The following is a 20,412-nucleotide window of genomic DNA, read 5'->3' on the forward strand; positions in this document are numbered from 1 at the left end:
CTTTTTCAAAAATCATATCTTTTTCATTTTTTATATAATTTTCGAAAATTTCAAAAATTATTATTCAAAATATTTTCAAAATCTTTTTCTTATCTTTTTATCAAATTTTCGAAAATTTAGCTAACAATTAATGTGATTGGTTCAAAATTTGAAGTTTGTTACTTTCTTGTTAAGAAAGGTTCAATCTTTAAATTCTAGAATCTTATCTTGTAGTTTCTTGTTAGTTAAGTAATTTTTAAAATTAAATCTTTTTCAAAATATCTTTTTCTTAAAAATCTTTTTATCTTATCTTTTTCAAAATTTTATCTTTTTCAAATTTGATTTCAAAACATCTTATCTAACCCCTTATCTTCTCATCTTTTTCAAAATTTGATTTCAAATCTTTTTCAATCAACTAACTAACTTTTTGTTTGTTTCTTATCTTTTTCAAAACCACCTAACTACTTTTTCCTCTCTAATTTTCGAAATTACCTCCCTCTCTTTTTCAAAAATTCTTTTTGTTTTAAATTCTAATTTTAATTATATTTTATCTTTAATTTTCGAAAATCACTAACCCCTTTTTAAAATTATTTTCGAAAATTTCTCTTCTCTTCCCTTATTCTATTTAATTATTTAATTACTAACACTTCTCTTCACCTCTCTTCATCTAAGAATCCGAATCCATCCTTCTTCTTTCTTCTACCCCTTTCTTCTTCTACTAACATAAAGGAATCTCTATACTGTGACATAGAGGATTCCTCTTTCTTTTCTTGTTTTCTTCTCTTTCATATGAGCAGGAACAGGGAAAAGGGCACTCTTGTTGAAGTTGATCCAGAACCTGAAAGGACTCTGAAGAGAAAATTAAGAGAAGCTAAATTACAACAATCCAGAAACAACCTTTCAGAAATTTTCGAACAAGAGAAGGACATGGCAGCCGAAAACAATAATAATAATAATAATGCAAGGAGAATGCTTGGTGACTTCACAAAACCAACATCCAAGTTTGATGGAAGAAGCATCTCCATTCCTGCCATTGGAGCCAATAACTTTGAGCTTAAGCCTCAATTAGTTGCTTTGATGCAACAAAACTGCAAGTTTTATGGACTTCCATCTGAAGATCCTTATCAGTTTTTAACTGAGTTCTTGCAGATCTGTGAGACTGTAAAGACGAATGGAGTTGATCCTGAAGTCTACAGACTCATGCTTTTCCCTTTTGCTGTAAGAGACAGAGCTAGAATATGGTTGGATTCACAACCTAAGGATAGCCTGGACTCCTGGGATAAGCTGGTCACTGCCTTCTTGGATAAATTCTTTCCTCCTCAAAAGCTGAGCAAGCTGAGAGGGGATGTTCAAACCTTCAAACAAAAAGATGGTGAATCCCTCTATGAAGCTTGGGAAAGATACAAGCAGCTGACCAAAAGATGTCCATCTGACATGTTTTCAGAATGGACCATGTTAGATATATTCTATTATGGTCTCTCTGAATTTTCGAAAATGTCACTGGACCATTCTGCAGGTGGATCTATTCACCTGAAGAAAACGCCTGAAGAGGCTCAAGAACTCATTGACATGGTTGCAAACAACCAGTTCATGTATACCTCTGAGAGGAATTCCGTGAATAATGGGATACCTCAGAAGAAAGGAATTCTTGAAATTGATGCTCTGAATGCCATATTGGCTCAAAACAAAGTGTTGACTCAACAGGTCAACATGATCTCTCAAAATCTGAATGGACTGCAACATGCATCCAACAGCACTAGAGAGGCAGCTTCTGAAGAAGCTTATGATCCTGAGAACCCTGCCATGGCAGAGGTTAAATACATGGGTGAACCATATGGAAATACCTATAACCCATCATGGAGAAATCATCCAAATTTCTCCTGGAAGGATCAACAAAAGCCTCAACAAGGCTTTAACAGTGGTGGACGCAATAGGCTGAACAATAGTAAGCCATATCCATCATCTTCTCAGCAACAGACAGAGAATTCTGAACAAAACACTTCTAATTTGGCCAATATAGTCTCTGATCTGTCAAAGGCCACTTTCAGTTTCATGAATGAAACCAGATCTTCAATTAGAAATTTGGAAGCACAAGTGGACCAGCTGAGTAAGAAAAGTTATTGAAACTCCTCCCAGTACTCTCCCAAGCAATACAGAAGAAAATCCAAAAGGAGAGTGCAAGGCCATTGATTTGATCAAAGTGGCCGAATGCACTAGGGAGGAGGAGGACGAAAATCCTAGTGAGGAAGACCTCCTGGGGCGTCCTTCAAGCAAGAAGGAGTTTCCTATTAAGGATCCTGAGGAATCTGAGGCTCATACAGAGACCATAGAGATTCCATTAAATCTCCTTCTGCCATTCATGAGCTCTGAAGACTATTCTTCCTCTGAAGAGGATGAAGATGTGACTGGAGAGCAAGTTGCTCAATACTTAGGAGCTATCATGAAGCTGAATGCCAAGCTGTTTGGTAATGAGACTTGGGAAAGTGAACCTCCCTTGCTCATTAGTGAACTAGATACTTGGATTCAGAAAACTCTACCTCAAAAGAAACAAGATCCTAGCAAGTTCTTAATACCTTGCACCATTGGCACCATGAGCTTTGAAAAAGCTCTATGTGATCTGGGGTCAGGGATAAATCTGATGCCACTCTCTGTAATGGAGAAGCTAGGGATCATTGAGGTACAACCTGCCTTGTTCTCATTACAATTGGCAGACAAGTCAGTGAGACAAGCTTATGGAATAGTAGAGGACGTGCTAGTAAAGGTTGAAGGCCTTTACATCCCTGCTGATTTCATAATCCTAGACACTAGGAAGGAAGATGATGAATGCATCATCCTAGGAAGACCTTTCCTAGCCACAGCAGAAGCTGTGATAGATGTCAATAGAGGTGAGTTAGTCCTTCAATTGAATGGGGACTACCTTGTGTTTCAGGCACATGGCCATCCCTCTGTGACAAAAGAGAGTAAGCATGCAGAGCTTCTTTCAGTTCAGAGTCAAGAAGATCCCACACAGTCAAACTCTAAGTTTGGTGTTGTGAGGCCACAACCAAACTCTAAGTTTGGTGTTAAGACCCCATATCCAAACTCTAAGTTTGGTGTGGACAACTATACAACATTGACCTGATCACCTTGTGGCTCCATGAGAGCCACTGTCAAGCTATTGACATTAAAGAAGCGCTTGTTGGGAGGCAACCCAATTTTATTTATCTAATTTTATTTTATTTTGTTTCTTTGTTATTTTTGTGTTTAATTAGGTACATGATCATGAGGAGTCACGAAAAAATCAAAAAAATTAAAAACAGAAGAAAAAACAGAAGAAAAAAGTTTTTCACCCTGGAGGACGCACGGGCTGGCGTTCAACGCCAGTAAGGTGCATCTGGCCGGCGTTCAACGCCAGAACAGAGCACCATTCTGGCGCTGAACGCCAGAAACAAGCAACATCCTGGCGCTGAACGCCAGGAATGTGCCCAGAGAGGACAAACTGGCGCTGAACGCCAGTAACAAGCATGAAACTGGCGTTCAACGCCAGAAACATGCATTACATGGGCGTTGAACGCCCAGAACGTGCACCAATGGGCGTTTAAACGCCAGAATGATGCACGAAGGCATTTTACATGCCTATATGGTGAAGGAATGGTATTTCTTTTCACCTCAGGATCTGTGGACCCCACAGGATCCCCACCTACCTTGCCCTCTCTCTTTCCATTCATGGTCATCCCTTCTATTTTCATTCACCACCTACATCTATCCACTCTTCCCCATACACCCCACCTACCTTTACAATTCAACTTCTCTTTCCCACCCAATCCCACCCATATAGCTGAATCCATCTCCCCTCACTCACCTCCATTTTCTTCTTCTTCTTCTTCCTCTCTTCTTTCTTCTCTTGCTCGAGGGCGAGCAATATTTTAAGTTTGGTGTGGTAAAAGCATAGCTTTTTTGCTTTTCCATTACCATTAATGGCACCTAAGGCCAGAGAAACCTCAAAGGGAAGACAAAAGCTTCCACCTCTGAGTCTTGGGAGATGAAAAAAAATATAAGCCGTCATAGCTCAGTGGTAGAACATGTGGCTGCAAATCAAGAGATCCCTGAGATACCTCAGGGAATAAGTTATCCTCCACACAAATATTGGAAGCAACTAAGGGTGGAACATTATGAACACTCCATCATTCTCCAAGAATTAAGAGAAGATCAAAGAGCAAGGAGGGAGGAGCAACAAAGGCAAGGAAGAGACATAAAGGAGCTCAAAAAGCACCATTGGACCTTCAAGAAGGCGCCACCCTCACTCAGGTGGATTCATTCCTTGTTCTTATTTCTTTCTGTTTTCGGTTTTTAATTATTGTGTTTATCTATGTTTTGTGTCATGATCATTAGTATGTAACCATGCCTTAAAGCTATGAATAAAATCCATTAGTCTTTCACCTCTCTTAAATGAAAAATGTTTTAATTCAAAAGAACAAGAAGTACATAAATTTCGAAATTATTATTGAATTTAATTTAATTATATTGATGTGGTGACAATACTTTTTGTTTTCTGAATGAATGATTGAACAATGCATATGTCTTTTGATATTGTTGTTTATGAGTGTTAAAATTGTTGGCTCTTGAAAGAATGATGAACAAAGAGAAATGTTATTGATGAACTGAAAAATTCATGAATTGATTCTTGAAGCAAGAAAAAGCAGTGAAAAAGGAAGCTTGCGAAAAAAAAAGTGGCGAAAATAAAAAAATAGAAAGAAAAAGAAGGAGCAGTAGAAAAAGCCAATAGCCCTTAAAACCAAAAGGCAAGGGTAAAAAGGACCCAAGGCTTTGAGCATCAATGGATAGGAGGGCCCAAGGAAATAAAATCCAGGCCTAAGCGGCTAAATCAAGCTGTCCCTAACCATGTGCTTGTGTCATGAAGGTCCAAGTGAAAAGCTTAAGACTGAGTGGTTAAAGTCGTGATCCAAAGCAAAAAGAGTGTGCTTAAGAGCTCTGGACACCACTAATTGGGGACTCTAGCAAAGCTGAGTCACAATCTGAAAAGGTTCACCCAGTTATGTGTCTGTGGCATTTGTGTATCCGGTGGTAATACTGGAAAACAAAGTGCTTAGGGCCACAGCCAAGACTCATAAGTAGCTGTGTTCAAGAATCAACATGCTTAACTAAGAAAGTCAATAACACTATCCGAAATTCTGAGTTCCCAGAGACGCCAATCACTCTGAACTTCAAAGGAAAAAGTGAGATGACAAAACTATTCAGAAGCAAAAAGCTACAAGTCCCGCTCATCTAATTAAGTTAATATTCATTGATATTCTGTAATTTATAGTATATTCTCTTCTTTTATCCTCTTTGATTTTCAGTTGCTTGGGGACAAGCAACAATTTAAGTTTGGTGTTGTGATGAGCGGATAATTTATACGCTTTTTGGCATTGTTTTTATATAGTTTTTAGTAAGTTTGAGCTACTTTTAGGGATGTTTTCATTAGTTTTTATGTTAAATTCACATTTCTGGACTTTACTATGAGTTTGTGTGTTTTTCTGTGATTTCAGGTAAATTCTGGCTGAAATTGAGGGATTTGAGCAAAACTCTGAAGAAGGCTGACAAAAGGACTGCTGATGCTGTTGGAATCTGACCTCCCTGCACTCGAAATGGATTTTCTGGAGCTACAGAACTCCAATTGGCGCGCTCTCAACGGCGTTGGAAAGTAGACATCCAGAGCTTTCCAGCAATATATAATAGTCCATGCTTTATTCGGAAATTGACGACGTAACTTGGCGTTGAACGCCAAGTACATGCTGCTGTCTGGAGTTAAACGCCAGAAAAACGTCATGATCCGGAGTTGAACGCCCAAAACACGTCATAACTCGGAGTTCAACTCCAAGAGACGCCTCAGCTCGTGGATTGATCAAGCTCAGCCCAAGCATACACCAAGTGGGCCCCGGAAGTGAATTTATGCATCACTTACTTACTCATGTAAACCCTAGTAGCTAGTCTAGTATATATAGGACATTTATCTATTGTATTAGACATCTTTGGTCTCAGTTTTGTTTTATTCTTCATCTTAGGAGATCATTGATCACGTTAGGGGGGCTGGCCATTCGGCCATGCCTGAACCTCTTTTACTTATGTATTTTCAACGGTGGAGTTTCTGCACACCATAGATTAAGGGTATGGAGCTCTGCTGTACCTCAAGTATTAATGCAATTCTATTATCTTTTATTCAAATCTCTCTTATTCTTATTCCAAGATATTCATTCGTACCCAAGAACATGATGAATGTGATGATAAGTAACCCTCATTATCATTCTCACTTATGAACGCGCGTGATTGACAACCACTTCCGTTCTACATGCAACAGAGCTTGAATGCGTATCTCTTAGATTCCCCAACAGAATCTTCGTGGTATAAGCTAGATAGATGGCGGCATTTATGAGGATCCGGAAAGTCTCACCTTGTCTGTGGTATTCCGAGTAGGATCCTGGGAATCCAGAAAGTCTAACCTTGTCTGTGGTATTCCGAGTAGGATTCCGGTAATGAATGACTGTGACGTGCTTCAAACTTGCAACCTGCTGGGCGTTAGTGACAGACGCAAAAGAATCAAGGGATTCTATTCCAGTAGGAGCGGGAACCAACCGGTGATTAGCCGTACTGTGACAGAGTGCGTGAGCATTAGTTTTCACTGCGAGGATGGGATGTAGCCATCAACCATGGGTGATGCCTCCAGACGATTAGTCGTGCGACTGACAACCGCATAGGATCATTTTCCTGAGAGGATTGAAAGTAGCCACAGCTGATGGTGAACCCCTATACAAAGCTTGCCATGGAAAGGAGTAAGAAGGATTGAGTAGAAGCAGTAGGAGAGCAGGCGTCCTTGAGCCATGCAGCATCTCCATTCGCTTATCTGAAATTCCCACCAATGAATCTGCATAAGTCTTCTATCCTTTTTACTATCTATTTTCTTATTTTTATTTTCGAAACCATAAACCATTTAATCTGCCTAACTGAGACTTACAAGGTAACCATAGCTTGCTTCATACCAACAATCTCTGTGGGATCGACCCTTACTCACGTAAGGTTTATTACTTGGACGACCCAGTACACTTGCTGGTTAGTTGAACGAAGTTGTGTCTACTCGTGCCAATTTCATAAATTCCATAATTTTACAATGAGTACAACTCAAAGAATAGTGATCACAATTTCGTCCACCACTACTGGAATTCCAAACATTGGTGGAGATTTTTGGATCAATTCAAGCACAAGCTACCATAACAGGGAGCTCACCAAATGTCCAACTTAAGGACTTTAACTAAACGTGCTAGGTGGGAGACAACCCACCATGGTATGATCATTCCTTTTTCAATTTCAATTTTTATTTCGTTTTGTTTGTTTTTTAGTTTTATTTTATTTTATTCTATTTTATTGAACCTGGAATTATTCATAACATCCATATTAGTATTGCATTTTGCATACTACAAAAAAATAAAAATTAAAAAATTAAAAAATTAAAAAAATTAAAAAAATTAAAATAAATTTGCACACGACGCGTCAGCGATGCTGACGCGTCTGCGTCAAAAGAGAATTAGCGAAAAAGGGGATTTGAATAGAAAGTCATGCGGGAGCGTGGCTAGAAGCGTGCCTTTGGCACCAACACATGCACGCGAACGCGTCCCTAACGCGTCTGCGTCGTTTGCAAATCCAGCCCTCCACGCGTGCGTGTCACCCACGCACACGCGTGACCCCGTGAAATCGACGTAAAGGGGTGTATGACAGAGAGTTAGGATGGAGTGGGGCTGGAATGGTGCTAGAAGCACAAATCCCCATCGTGCGAACGCGTACCTCACACATCCGCGTCAATTTAGAAGTAAGGCCATCCATGCGTGTGCGTCACACACACGCACGCGTCACCCTAAATTTTGGCAAATAGGCGTTTGAGACAGAAAGTTGCGCGAGCGCGTGGTTGCTCTCGCGCCACTAGCGCAAATCAAGCTACGCGTCCGCATGACTGACGCGTCCACGTCACTTGAAAATTTTGGAAATCACGCGAACGTGTGACCCACGCGTCCGCGTCACATGCGACGCACAGTAGCCATCTGTGCCAGATATCTTATCTTTTCCCCAATCCTATTTCTCTCTTCTCCTTTTTTAATTCTCTCTTATTCCTTCTTTCTTCCTTATCCTTTCTTACTTTCTTCTTCTTCATCTCTTTAACTTCTCATCCTTCTTCACTTCCATTCTATTTTACTTAATTTATTTGCATACTTCCATTCATTGCATTTTAATTTTATGCATATGTTTATTTTTTTTCTAAATTTATTATTTTTCCATTGGTGTTACTTGTTCATATTCAACTGTTATATCTTTTCTGGTATTATTTTGGTGGTTAGTGACATGTTTTCCAATGTTGGGTGATATTATTTTTCTGTCAATGTCAATCTTTTACGACACCTGTATTCCTTTTGTATTGACATGAACTTACACTGTCTTTCATTACCCACACTCTTTCTCTTTATTGCAATGTTTGCACTACTGATATGCCATTTGCTTCTATTGTTTTCTCAATTACATGTTGTAGCTACCATGTACTTGAGACCCTCATTATTTGGCATTAACCCAACCATATTTTATTTGTTCCTATCTTTATTTTTGGGTTACTTTTCTTCCCTTTTCTCTTTTTTCAGGATGGCCACGGGAAGAGAACCGGAAGACGTCTAAATAGGGAGACAAACAAGTCCATCTGCACAATCGTTGGAGAAAAGCATCAGTTGAAGCAACCTGTCCACTTGCACATCTTAGCATGCACCGAGGACGGTGCAATCTTTAAGTGTGGGGAGGTCGATACCGACTTCTGGTGGTTAGCTACTTCCTTTTCAACATCAATTCTTACTCTTCTTTGTAGTTAGTTGTTGCATTTGCATCTTTGATTGCATGTTTGTTACATTGTGTGCATATTTTACCAACTACTCGGTTGAAGTAATATTTTCTTTTTCAAGAAACTTTTTATAATATTTCACTAATTTGATTTAAAATTTTTGATAAACTTGCTTGAAGAAATATTATTTTAGAACATGCTTTAGAGCTCGAACACAAAAAACCTGTGAGATTTTTGAGCCTATTTGATTGGTTGCATTTTATCAACAAATATTTTAATTTTGGTGTGTATTTTTCTCTCTAGAATTGTGATCTTTGTCTTACTTAATTCTATATTTCCATTATTTGATGTATGCATGCACTTATATGATTGAGGCCTTATTCCACTAAGCTTACATATCCATATGGCCTTACCTTTCATTATCCCTTGCAAACCAATGTTGAGCCTATTATACCCCTTTGTTCTTTAATTTAGCTCATCATTAACTCTAAGCAGAAAACAATAATGTCCTTAATTTGAATCCTTGGTTAGCTTGGACTAGTTAAAGTGCTCATGAATTAAGTGTGGGAAAAAGTTGGTTTGGAAACTTTTGGTTTTGGAAATTAAGTATGTTATATATCTTTATGAAAATGTGAAAGAAATAGGACATGTTCATGCATTCAATAATTTAATCATATGCATTAAAAAAATAATACAAAAAAATATATGTATATATAAAAATAAAAAAAGGGAAGAAAAAGAGAAAAAGAAAAGAAAAAGAGCAAATAATAAAAGGGGACAAAATGCCCCAAAGTAAGTGGTGAAAGCAATACATATGTACTGTACTCGAAATTAGGATGCATGAATATGTGGAAAACATGGTTAATGGATAGTTAGATGTGGTATTATGATTACATGGATTGTCTAAAGTTAAGTGGAAAAAGTTTAAGTTAATTAAGGATTCAGATTTTAGTCCACTTGGCCAAATACAATCCTACCTTGACCCTAACCCCAATCCTACCTTGACCCTAACCCCATTACAACCCTTAAAAGACCTCTTGATATGTGTATTTTGTGCATTAAATTTTTGTTGATTGTTAGATGAAAATCAAGCCTTAGAAAGAAAGGTTAGTAGAGAATTGAGAGAATCAAACCTCAAACACTTGAGTGATTAGAGTGTATACACCTCCAGTAACGGTTCGATGCTCGATTCTTTGTTCCCGGCTTTCATGAGCTATTTTCTTCTGCAAGTCTATTTGTACTTTATTTTGTGATTTGAATTAGTGAAATCCAGTTCATATTTGTTCTTAAAAGATTCGTTTACCTTTAACCAAGTAGATAAAAGCATTTTGCATGTAGTTGCATTCATATAGATAGGTTGCATTTCATAAGTTTTAACATTCCTCTTCACTCTCTTATAGCTTCTCTTGAGCTTAGCATGAGGACATGCGAATGTTTAAGTGTGGGTAGATTGATAAACCACTATTTTATGATTTATCTTGTGCTCAATTGAGTGGATTTTATCAATCTTTCATACACTTATTCATACAAAATGCATGGTTTACATTCTCCTTCCTGATTTTGTGCTATGATTAAAAATGTGCTTCTTTGGCCTTATATTTGTGTATTTTAATCATCTCTTATTACCATTCAATGCTGTGATATGTGCGTTAAGTGATTTCAAGGATTATAGGGCAGGAATGGCTCAGAGGATAGAAAGAAAGCATGCAAAAGTGGAAGGAATACAAGAAACTGAAAGAATTGCTAAGCTGTCCAGCCTAACCTCTTAGTACTAAATCGACCATAACTTGAGCTACAAAGATTCAAATAATGTGGTTTTAGTTGCGTTTGTAAGCTAACGTCCGGGGCTTCGTAACGATATATAATTTGCCATAGCTGCCTCGAAGCCAGACGACGCGCACATGTGGATTACGCGGATGCGTGACCTGGCAAAAACCAAATCCACGCTAACGCGTGGACGATGCTTCCGCGTGACCTTGCCGTGACCTGTACTTACCAGAAATTGCTCTGGGGGCGATTTCTGGGCTGTTTTTGACCCAATTTTCGGCCCAGAAAACACATATTAGAGGCTATAAAGTGGGAAAATCCATCCATTCATTCAATAATTCGTACAACATTCAAATTGATAATTTTAGGTTTTAGATGTCGTTTCTAGAGAGAGAAGTTCTCTCCTTTCTTTTAGGATTTAGGATTTAGGATTTCTCTTAATTTTAGGATTGCTTCTTCTCAATTCCAGGTTCAATGTTCCTTTAATTTATTTTCTACTTTTATTTATTCTATTACTTTAATTTATGAACTTTTTCATGTTAGATTTGATTTCTTTTATTAATGCAATTTGAGGTATTTCAGATATATGATTTTTATTTAGCTTTCTATATTCTTGGCTTTGGTTGAGTAATTAGAGACTCTTGAGTTATCAAATTCTTTTGTTGATTGATAATTGGAAGTTGCTAATTGACTTGAATTTCACTAACTCTGGTCTTTCTTTGGGAATTGACTAGGACTTGAGGATTCATATTGATTTATCCACTTGACTTACCTTCATAGTTAGAGGTTGACTAAGTGGGAGCAACGAGCAATTCTCATCACAATTGATAAGGATACTAGGATAGGACTTCTAATTTTCATACCTTGTCAAGAGTTTTCTTAGCTATTGATTTATTAATTCTTGCACTTTATTTCTCTTGTTCAAACTTTTCAAAAACCCAAAAATATTGTTTTCCATAACCAATAATAAAACACACCTCCCTGTAATTCCTTGAGAAGACGACCCGAGGTTTGAATACTTCAGTTTATAAATTTTACTGGGTTTATTACTTGTGATAACCAAAACTTTTGCACGAAAGGATTCTCCGTTGGTTTAGAAAATATACTTACAACGCGAACTTATTTTTGAATTCTTTACCGATAGAAAATCCGCTCGTCATGCATCATGATATTCTAGTTACTATTTCTCTCTATATATATAAGCATACATGTGGTTAGAATGAGTCAAATTCCCAAGAAATCATATATGTACAATCAAAGGCTAATTCATATCAAAACATTTTCACAATTGAGTTGAGTTGATCAAAAGAGTTCACAACTTGCAAGACAAGCAATGATAAAACGTGGATATAATGGAATGAGCAGTTGAACCCTCACTGGATTTGTATATGCACTCTAATCACTCAAGTGTTTGGGGTTAAACATCTCAAATCTCCTCTAATCGTGCTTTCTAAAACTTGTTCTTCATCTAACCAATCAACAGAAATTTAGTGTATAAATACAAACATCAATAGGTCTTTTTAAGGTTGTAATGGGGCTAAAGTAAGGGTGAGGATATATGTATGGCCAAGTGAGCTATAATATGAATCTTTGGCTAACTCAGACTTTTACCTATCATACATATACTCTGTTTTATATGTGAAATTATTCTTAGCTACCCATAATTCCCAATCTTTCATAATTCACATACTCATGTATTGTACATCTTTTTATTTTCACCATGTATGCATTGATCTTTTATTAATTTAATATTAGGGTTATTTTATCCCCTACTTGTTGAACTTAAAACTCTCCTTTTTTCGCAACATAAGAAAATCAATGCATACGGTATTTCTAGTTTTTCATGAGTAGGCATCCCAAAATCCTAAAAACTTGTCAACAGAATTCAACATCCTCTTATCAACCCAAGTTCCCACAGTTTTCCCACACTTAGTTGACACACAATCTCGACCTTAAGCTAACCAAAGATTCAATGGAATAAATAATTTTATTTTTCTGCTTAAAACTAATGATGTGGTAAAATACAAAACAAATGGGGATTAAAAGGCTCAAGGTGGCAAACAAGGATGATTATAGTGGTAGGCTAATTGGGATAAGTGAGCTAATAACAATAATGGCCTCAATCATATGCAAGTATGAAAATACACTAGATAATTGACATATAGAATGAAACAAATTACAGATTACAATCATAGAGAAGAAAACACACAAGAATAAAATATTATGGTTAAATAATGTAACCATGTAATTAAACTCAAAACTCACGGGTTGTGTGTTCTTAGCTCATGTCCATGTTCCACTACCTATACCTATCATGCAAGCTACTAAGAAGTTTCAACTTCATTCAATGTGAGTCAATCTATGATTGCCTGGTTTAAGAAGAGGGTATATTTCTTGAGAATTTATCAATTGACCGACATCTATTATTTTATATATATATATATATATATATATATATATATATATATATATATATATATATAAATATATCTTGGATATTTAGCTTGAATTGCACTAAGTTGTGATATGAAAAAATATAGATCATTGAGCTTAGTTTACCCATTTACATATGAGCAGTTGGTCTGATTGAAAATAGGGATAAACCAAAATATTTTAGTTTTTTTTCATATTCACAAATATCTCATATATATATATATATATATATATATATATATATATATATATATATATATATATATATATATATATATATATATATATATATATATATATATATATATATATATATATATAGCTCAAAGTGCAAAATGCAACAAAATCAAAATAAATAAGAGTACAATAGAGTAGAGATGTCCAAATACCAAGAAAAAAATAAAATAAAATAAAGAAAAATAGGATAAAAAGAGAAAAGAGGTCTGAAATAGTTCACCAAAAATATAATCAACGCCAGAGATGGCGACCTCCCCACACTTATATAATAGCATCGTCCTCGATGCTCAATCAGGTCGGATGGGAAAAGTCATCAGCTCCGAAAGGCTCTGCTGTGGGCTTTGTAGGTGCTGGTGGCTGGACTGGTGCCGGAGGCTCTGTAATTTGTACAGGCTGAGACTCCTCTTGCTGGATATTTGCCTGGGTCCCTGCCTAGGTCTCTGCCTGGGTCGCTGCCTCCTTGTCCTCGGCCTGGTCATGCTCCTCCTCAGAATGCTCGGATGGGGTGTCAGGCTCGGATGGTGTGTCAGGCTCGGAGGAGACACTACAAGAAAAAGAGTATTTTTCGATGCTAAAAATCGACGGTTATCTCTCCCGTCGATATTTTTCGACGGCCTGCCATCGATATTATTAAAAAAGATAATTAAAATTAAAATATTAAAATCGACAACAAAGTCGTCGATTTTTTTGGTAATCCATTAACCGTTTTCGTATTATCGACACATTGTCGACGGAGCGTGGATGGAAAATACGTTTATTTTAAAATCGACGAATATAGCGTCTATTTTATTATTTAAATTATCGTCATATTTTGTCGTCGATAAATTTAAACGGTCTTGATCTCTTTTTAAAATTAAATGAATGGTATAGATTTAATGTATAAAATCTAACGCCTAGAACGTCGTTTTTTTTTTAAATTAAAATCGACGGGATGGTGTCGATTTTTATCAATAAAATAAATCTCCCCCAACTCACTCCCCGCCTTTCCTTCATTTCCCCCAAATTCACCATTTCAATTTTCACCTACCCTTATTTTACCCATGAATTCACCTCGCATACTTCAACCCTCCTTCTCCATTGCCGCCGTCGCTCCGCTGCTTCCGTCGCATCGCTGTTGCGTCGCTCCGCTGCTACCGTTGCACCGCTGCTGCCATCGCTTCGTCTCTCTGCACCGTTGTTGTTGCTGCTCAATCAAAATTAGTTACTCACTCACTCTCTCTTCTTTATTCTTCATTAATCTTTTATCAATTTTTTGGATAAAAAATTTGCTCAGCTTTACTACAGAATAGGTCTTTAAAGATTGATTTGGTACTAATCATTAATCTAATTTGGATCCTAAAGCAATTTAAAAAGCACAGAAGAACCTAGTATCTAATTTCTTCAATCCTAATTTCTCAGATTCACTTCAATTATTTTGTAGCATAAACTCAAGTTTTTTTTTATTCACTATTTTTTTCAATGATTCTGTTTGTATTGAGCGACTTTAATTTGTTTTCTAAAATCTAAACTAAATATAGGTGTTGTTGCTTTTTGCATTTTGTGTAGGGCTCAGATCTCTCTATTTCATTGCCTACATTCTGCGGGTTGATTAGTTGTTTGCGCTTATTAGATTTATTGCATGATTTTACAATGACTAATTTGTTGCCATAAACTAACGATAGTTAAATCCTGGTCATGTTTTTTTTTGTTCTATTTTATTTTAACAGCTAATATGTGTCTAAGTTCTTTGCTAGCAGAAAACAAGTTCGTAGTGGGAAGTGGAGCCAAAACTGTTTGTATATGCTACTATGAGCAGGAAAATAACTGGTTTGTCCTTGCTTCTTTCATATATTTTATTTTTCCATGCTTATTTCATCTTGGCAATGTAATGATTATGTTTATCCATTTTTTCTTTTGGGCATACTTATGACTTTTCCTATATATCTTATATAAGTGCAATTTTTTATGTCATTTTGAAGTAAGCTTCTACCTTTATGTCATTTTAGGTTTCTCTTGTTTTTTATTTTAGTGAATGATCAACTAAGTTAGATGATTTAACTATTTTTGTCTCTTCTCAATAAAGTGTATTGATGGATCTGTGTTCTGTTTGTGCTTAATATTTCTAACAGTGGGGTTCAATGAAGTGTATTGATGGATCTATGTTCAATAAAGTGTATTGATGCATGTCAAACACTTTGCTACAAACCCCTGAGCTGTGTTAATTTGATTTGATAGCTTAGGGCTATAAATTTGACCATCCCAGTTACTGTTTTTCAGTGACTTTGTGTTTTGTGATCATAAAGAGAATGGCATCCACTAATGAGACTGAAAATCTAGGTGAGAGTGATACTGTGAAGAAGCTTAAACATGTCGAGAGCAAGCTTCTCAGATGCAATGTTCCTGTTGATGAGCTTCTTGAACTGCTTGATGTAATGTCTTCTCTTCCCTTTTCTTGAAATATCTATATATGTTTCTGTTTCTGGTTGGTTTTTGTGTCATGAGTTTTATTTTGTTTTCTTAATTGATCACGGATTCCTTGTTCAGCTGAATGATTACTTGTTGATTGGAATTTTAGTTTCTGGTGTGAGTTCTTTGTTTTGTTTAATTATCTATGTCTTGCTCACAATTTGAACATTTTGTGTGTGAGTGTGTGTTTGGGAGTTCTAACATCCAAAGGATTAGTACATGTAAATTCTTGATAGTTTACAAAAGAAATTGAAAATCATCTATAGGATGATGGTTTTTATTTAACTAGCATTTGCCTTAGGATTTGATGGGGTTAATCTGTAATGGGTTAACAGTCAATCAATTACCAAGTGAGCCAATTCAGGAAGCACTTGTACCTTCCATGAAAGCATTGATTTCTGATGAACTTCTTAGGCACACAGATGAGGATGTTAAGATTTCGGTTACATCTTGCATTGCTGAGATTACAAGAATTACAGCCCCGGATACCCCTTACAACAATGAACAGATGAAGGTACTGATTGATTTTAGTCTGATGCAATTGTCATTTTTCATTCAAACAACTCTCTATTGATTTACTTGCTTACATGAAGCTCCTTGTGCCTCTGTTTCTCTTGATTTCATATCGTCCTTTTCAATTTGTATGAACAACTTTGGTGCTAATTTTTCATTTGCTTTCCAGATTGAGGTCTCCAAGATGCATTCGGAAAGTGGGGATGTTGGGACACTAAATGGGGCATTGGAAGAGCTAAGGCGTTGAATTCAAGGATAAAGCGTAGTTGGAACCTAAGTAGCAAAGATATGCTGTTTAGAGCTGATAAGATTGATCTCAAGAGTTTGGATGATGAGCTAGAAAAGCACCTTACAAGGGTTCTGTCTAGACATATTGATGCCAAAAGGCCTAAAGAAGAGTGGGAGATTGATTTGGCTTAGGAGTTTAGATGTTGCACGAAGCCGAGGGTTCCAGGTACCAGGCTTTTGGTTTAGGAAATGATTGTTGGAATATTATTTGTCATACTAATCAGAATGAATGATATTTGGTCCCCCACCCCCCTTCTTTTGGAAAATGTAATGATTGGTATTAATTCACAAGGTCATGATCTGAATTTTTGTTTCTAGATTTTGATATACTTGGTTTCTTGTTTCTATTTATATTAGTCCAAACAAAGTAAATTCATTATTCGTTTCCCAATTATTATGGAATATGTGCAGGTAGAGGAGCGACTAGTCTCTGTGGATGAATTGCTAGATGCTGATGAGGTCTTCTGCACAGGGACAGCTGTGGTTGTGTCACCTGTAGGCAGTGTTACTTATCTTGCCAACAGGTATCTCTTGTGATTTACATCAAACAACTTTTATGCCGTGCATTAATTAATGAATTAAGTTAGGATGGAAATGCAAAATAAAATATTTTGGTAATAAGGAAGCAATTTGCCATCATTCACACCCTCATCCTCCATTCATCTTTAACAAAATATTGCACCACAAACTTTGTTAAAACATTCTAGTGATTGGCTATGCGATTTAGCTAGCTAAATGCTTATTAGGTAGGTATCTAGGAAAACAAATTGGAACCAATGATTGACATTATTAAACTACTGTAGGGTATCCTATGGAGAAGGTATTGGAACAGTGTCCCAGCAACTCTATAGTGTCCTTACAAGACTGCAGATGGATATTACAGAGGATGTGATGAATTGGACTGTTGAGCTGAGATAGGCACATAAAGAAATAGCTGGCACTACATCTTCGCTGAAATCCCATGCAAATCTCCAACCACTAGAACTAGTTCTTTTAAAATTTTGCTTTTTGATATGATTAGTTCTTGTGGATAGTCACTGGGGTGTGTGTGTATTGCTATTGAATGACTATATTATTTGTCTTGTTATCTAATATTCTATATAAATTTTATTTCTATATTTAAAAGTTTATTTGCATTAATAGTTTATTATTTTTTAAATAGAAAAAATAATAAAAAAATATAGCTATTAAAATCGACGGTAACGTTGTCGCTTTTTAAATTTAAAATAGACAAAAAAATACAGACAAAGAATTTGTCGGTATTTAAATAATTAAATCGACGGCAGTTATGTCGATTTAATTAAATCAAATATCGACAAAAATGGCGTCGATTTTATATAATAATAATATCGACGGCAATGTTGTCGATTATATTGAATCAAATATCGACAAAAGAGGCGTCGATTTTATATAATAATATCGACGGAAACGTTGTCGATTTTAGTAAGAATTTAAAGTTCTTAAACTCATATTGTAGATGGTAATGACGTCGATTTTATTAAATTATCGATGGCAAGGCAAGCCGGCGATTTTATTCAAATTTTGAAAAATCGACAAGCTTAATAGCGACCACCTCTGCCGTCCATTTTGCCGTCGATTTTTAATATTATCGACGGCTTAGCTGTCGATTTTGCCGTCGATTTTAACAATGTTTCTTGTAGTGGGATGTCAATGTGTCCAGACCTGATCATCAGCTTTAGATGCTCATAGCGTCACTTATAGCGACGCTCAAATCTCTCATAACGCCGCCGGTTGCAGTGCTCCATCTGATCCAGGTGATCAAAGAGGCGGTGAACCAGGTGGTAGATAGGCTGAGAAACTGGTGATGGTGATCGAGAGTAGATGGGGCTATAGATGCTGAAGGTGCTTCTGAAGATGTGGCGGTGTCAGTAGGGGCGGTAATGGCGGGGACTCTGTGGCCCAGAGGACCAAACCGCTTGTCGTGCGGTATAATCTTTCTGCAGTCGACAGCCGGTGGCTTCTCATCCTCAAGCTCCCAAGGTACCTCAGCTCGGCGAGCCAGCTGGGTAATTAAATATGGAAATGAGAGGGTGCCTCGGACATGGACTCGGGCCATATACTATCTGATGAACCGTGGAAGGTATAATTCCTTTCCTTCCATAACACACCAAATAAGGATAATCATGGCAGCTGGCACCTCAGACTCATGAGTACTGGGCATCACATAATTGCTCAGGATTTGCTGCCACAGTCTAGCCTCATCATTGAGATAGATGATCTTCATACCTCTAGGAGTTACTGTAGACTTTCCCATAGCCTAGGAAGTAGCAGGATCAACTGCTATGGTGCGTCTGACAACATACCAATCAAAGCTCATGAACCTGATAGACTCTTTAGCCTGCTAATAACCATCTTTATCAACTGGTTTAGGCTGGAAGTTGAGGATATCCTCAATCGCCTCCTCAGTGACCAATATCTGCTTCCCTCTAAGATGAACGGCATCAAGGGTCGTCTTATAGTAATTGCAGTAGAATTCACGGACCCAAGATGAGTTTACCTCAGTCAGATTTCTCTCCAAAAACACCCAACCCCGCTGTTTGATTTGCTCCTCAGTGTACTATTTTAATTCATCAGGGATTTTGAGGGTCCTTTCCAAATGTAGATGCCTCTTTTCCGTAAAGATCGGAAACTTGAGCTCGCAATAACGGTTTGCAAACTTGATTGGGTCATTCGCTTGTACAGCCTGATCGGCCTTTTCTTGGGGGGTGAAGTTCTTTTCCTTCCAAGATTCATTAGAAAGGATATCTATCAAAGAAGCCGATGACTGGCCCCTTTTTCACTTACCGGTAGTAGCCTTAGCCTTACCCTTTCCCTGTGGATCAGACATCCTAAAAATAGAAATTCCAGGATACAGTTTATCAGGCTGAAGCAAGGAAACAGAGGAATAGATAATATGCAAGCATCATTTGTAGTGGATAGGCAAAAGAGGAATGAAAGCCAAAGCAAGAAGTGAGTCATGTATATAAAGCAGATTGTTGATGATTAATCATGTAAAGCAAGAGGCATAAAAGGGAAAATAATCATCAACAACGAAAAGGGAATCCAAATGAAAGGGAATGCTAGCCCAGCAACTCATGAAGTGGCTGTGGTGTAAACCAAATAAATCACAATTTCAAAAAGCACCAAAGTCAATTCATGAGTGGAAGATATGGAAAATGGGATTCAGGAAAAGTGGGCAGCATTCTGGCAGTAAAATGGACGTTCCCAAAAATTCAAACAAGCAGCAAAACTCATATGAAATTCAGTAATTTGGCAAATAGCATGAAAAACCTAATTGACTCAGAATTCTGTCAATTAGTGCTAGTAAGGACGAATGAACATAAGAGGGAACCAAAATAAAGCGGAAGCTAACCAATTGACCCAGGAATTGACCTTGGTCTGAATCAAAAGAAGTTTCCAGTCAAGAAGTGCCAAGGTTAATTTTGCAGGTGCAAGTTTAATTAAAATATATTTTTCAAAAATTTTGGCAGCATGCCGGCTAAAAATTGGATGTTCCCGGGTAAGAAACAGTAGCAGAAAGATCATGCATATGAACCAGATAGCATCGAATAAGCAAATAATCAATCAATTCATGTGGTTCAAGCATCATCAAGCAAAAAAAAAACACAAATTCATTCAGCAAGGCAGCAGGAAAACAATGTATGTGAATCAGAATTTATCATTGCAGCAACAAGATATACACAGAGCAACAATACAAATCATTCAGCAAAGCGATATGAAATCAACCAATTCAAAAAAATAGGAATGGCGCAATTATCAGACCTAAATTCACTAACCACATCCTAGCTACCTAACCACCTAAAATCCACTATGACATGCATCTCTACTAACCTATTTAAACAAAATGTAGCTAAGCTAGCTAACTTAATTTAACAGAAGTA

The 20,412-nt window shown here is 36.9% G+C and overlaps 1 protein-coding gene across 3 annotated transcripts; it reads left to right on the top strand.

The window, feature by feature from the left end:
* The first annotated feature begins 14,250 nt into the window (after nucleotides 1–14,250).
* LOC112703209 (branched-chain amino acid aminotransferase 2, chloroplastic-like) lies at nucleotides 14,251–17,635 on the top strand. Of its 3 annotated transcripts, XM_072199509.1 has the most exons (5): nucleotides 14,251–14,464; nucleotides 15,001–15,070; nucleotides 15,521–15,672; nucleotides 16,922–17,034; nucleotides 17,314–17,635. In XM_072199509.1, exons 2-5 carry the CDS (start codon nucleotides 15,052–15,054, stop codon nucleotides 17,426–17,428), a joined length of 399 nt encoding a protein of 132 aa, XP_072055610.1. In that variant the 5' UTR covers nucleotides 14,251–14,464; nucleotides 15,001–15,051; the 3' UTR covers nucleotides 17,429–17,635. The 3 variants fall into 3 exon arrangements, 2 of the variants coding, with proteins under 2 accessions (XP_072055610.1, XP_025610340.1); XM_025754555.3 differs by lacking the exon at nucleotides 14,251–14,464 and having other exon boundaries at nucleotides 14,906–15,070; nucleotides 15,581–15,672; XR_011864052.1 differs by lacking the exons at nucleotides 14,251–14,464; nucleotides 16,922–17,034; nucleotides 17,314–17,635 and adding exons at nucleotides 16,132–16,223; nucleotides 16,392–16,530 and having other exon boundaries at nucleotides 14,932–15,070; nucleotides 15,581–15,672.
* The last annotated feature ends 2,777 nt before the right edge of the window (nucleotides 17,636–20,412 follow it).

The sequence above is a fragment of the Arachis hypogaea genome, chromosome 7, assembly GCF_003086295.3.
Source record: "Arachis hypogaea cultivar Tifrunner chromosome 7, arahy.Tifrunner.gnm2.J5K5, whole genome shotgun sequence".
NCBI lineage: Eukaryota > Viridiplantae > Streptophyta > Magnoliopsida > Fabales > Fabaceae > Arachis > Arachis hypogaea.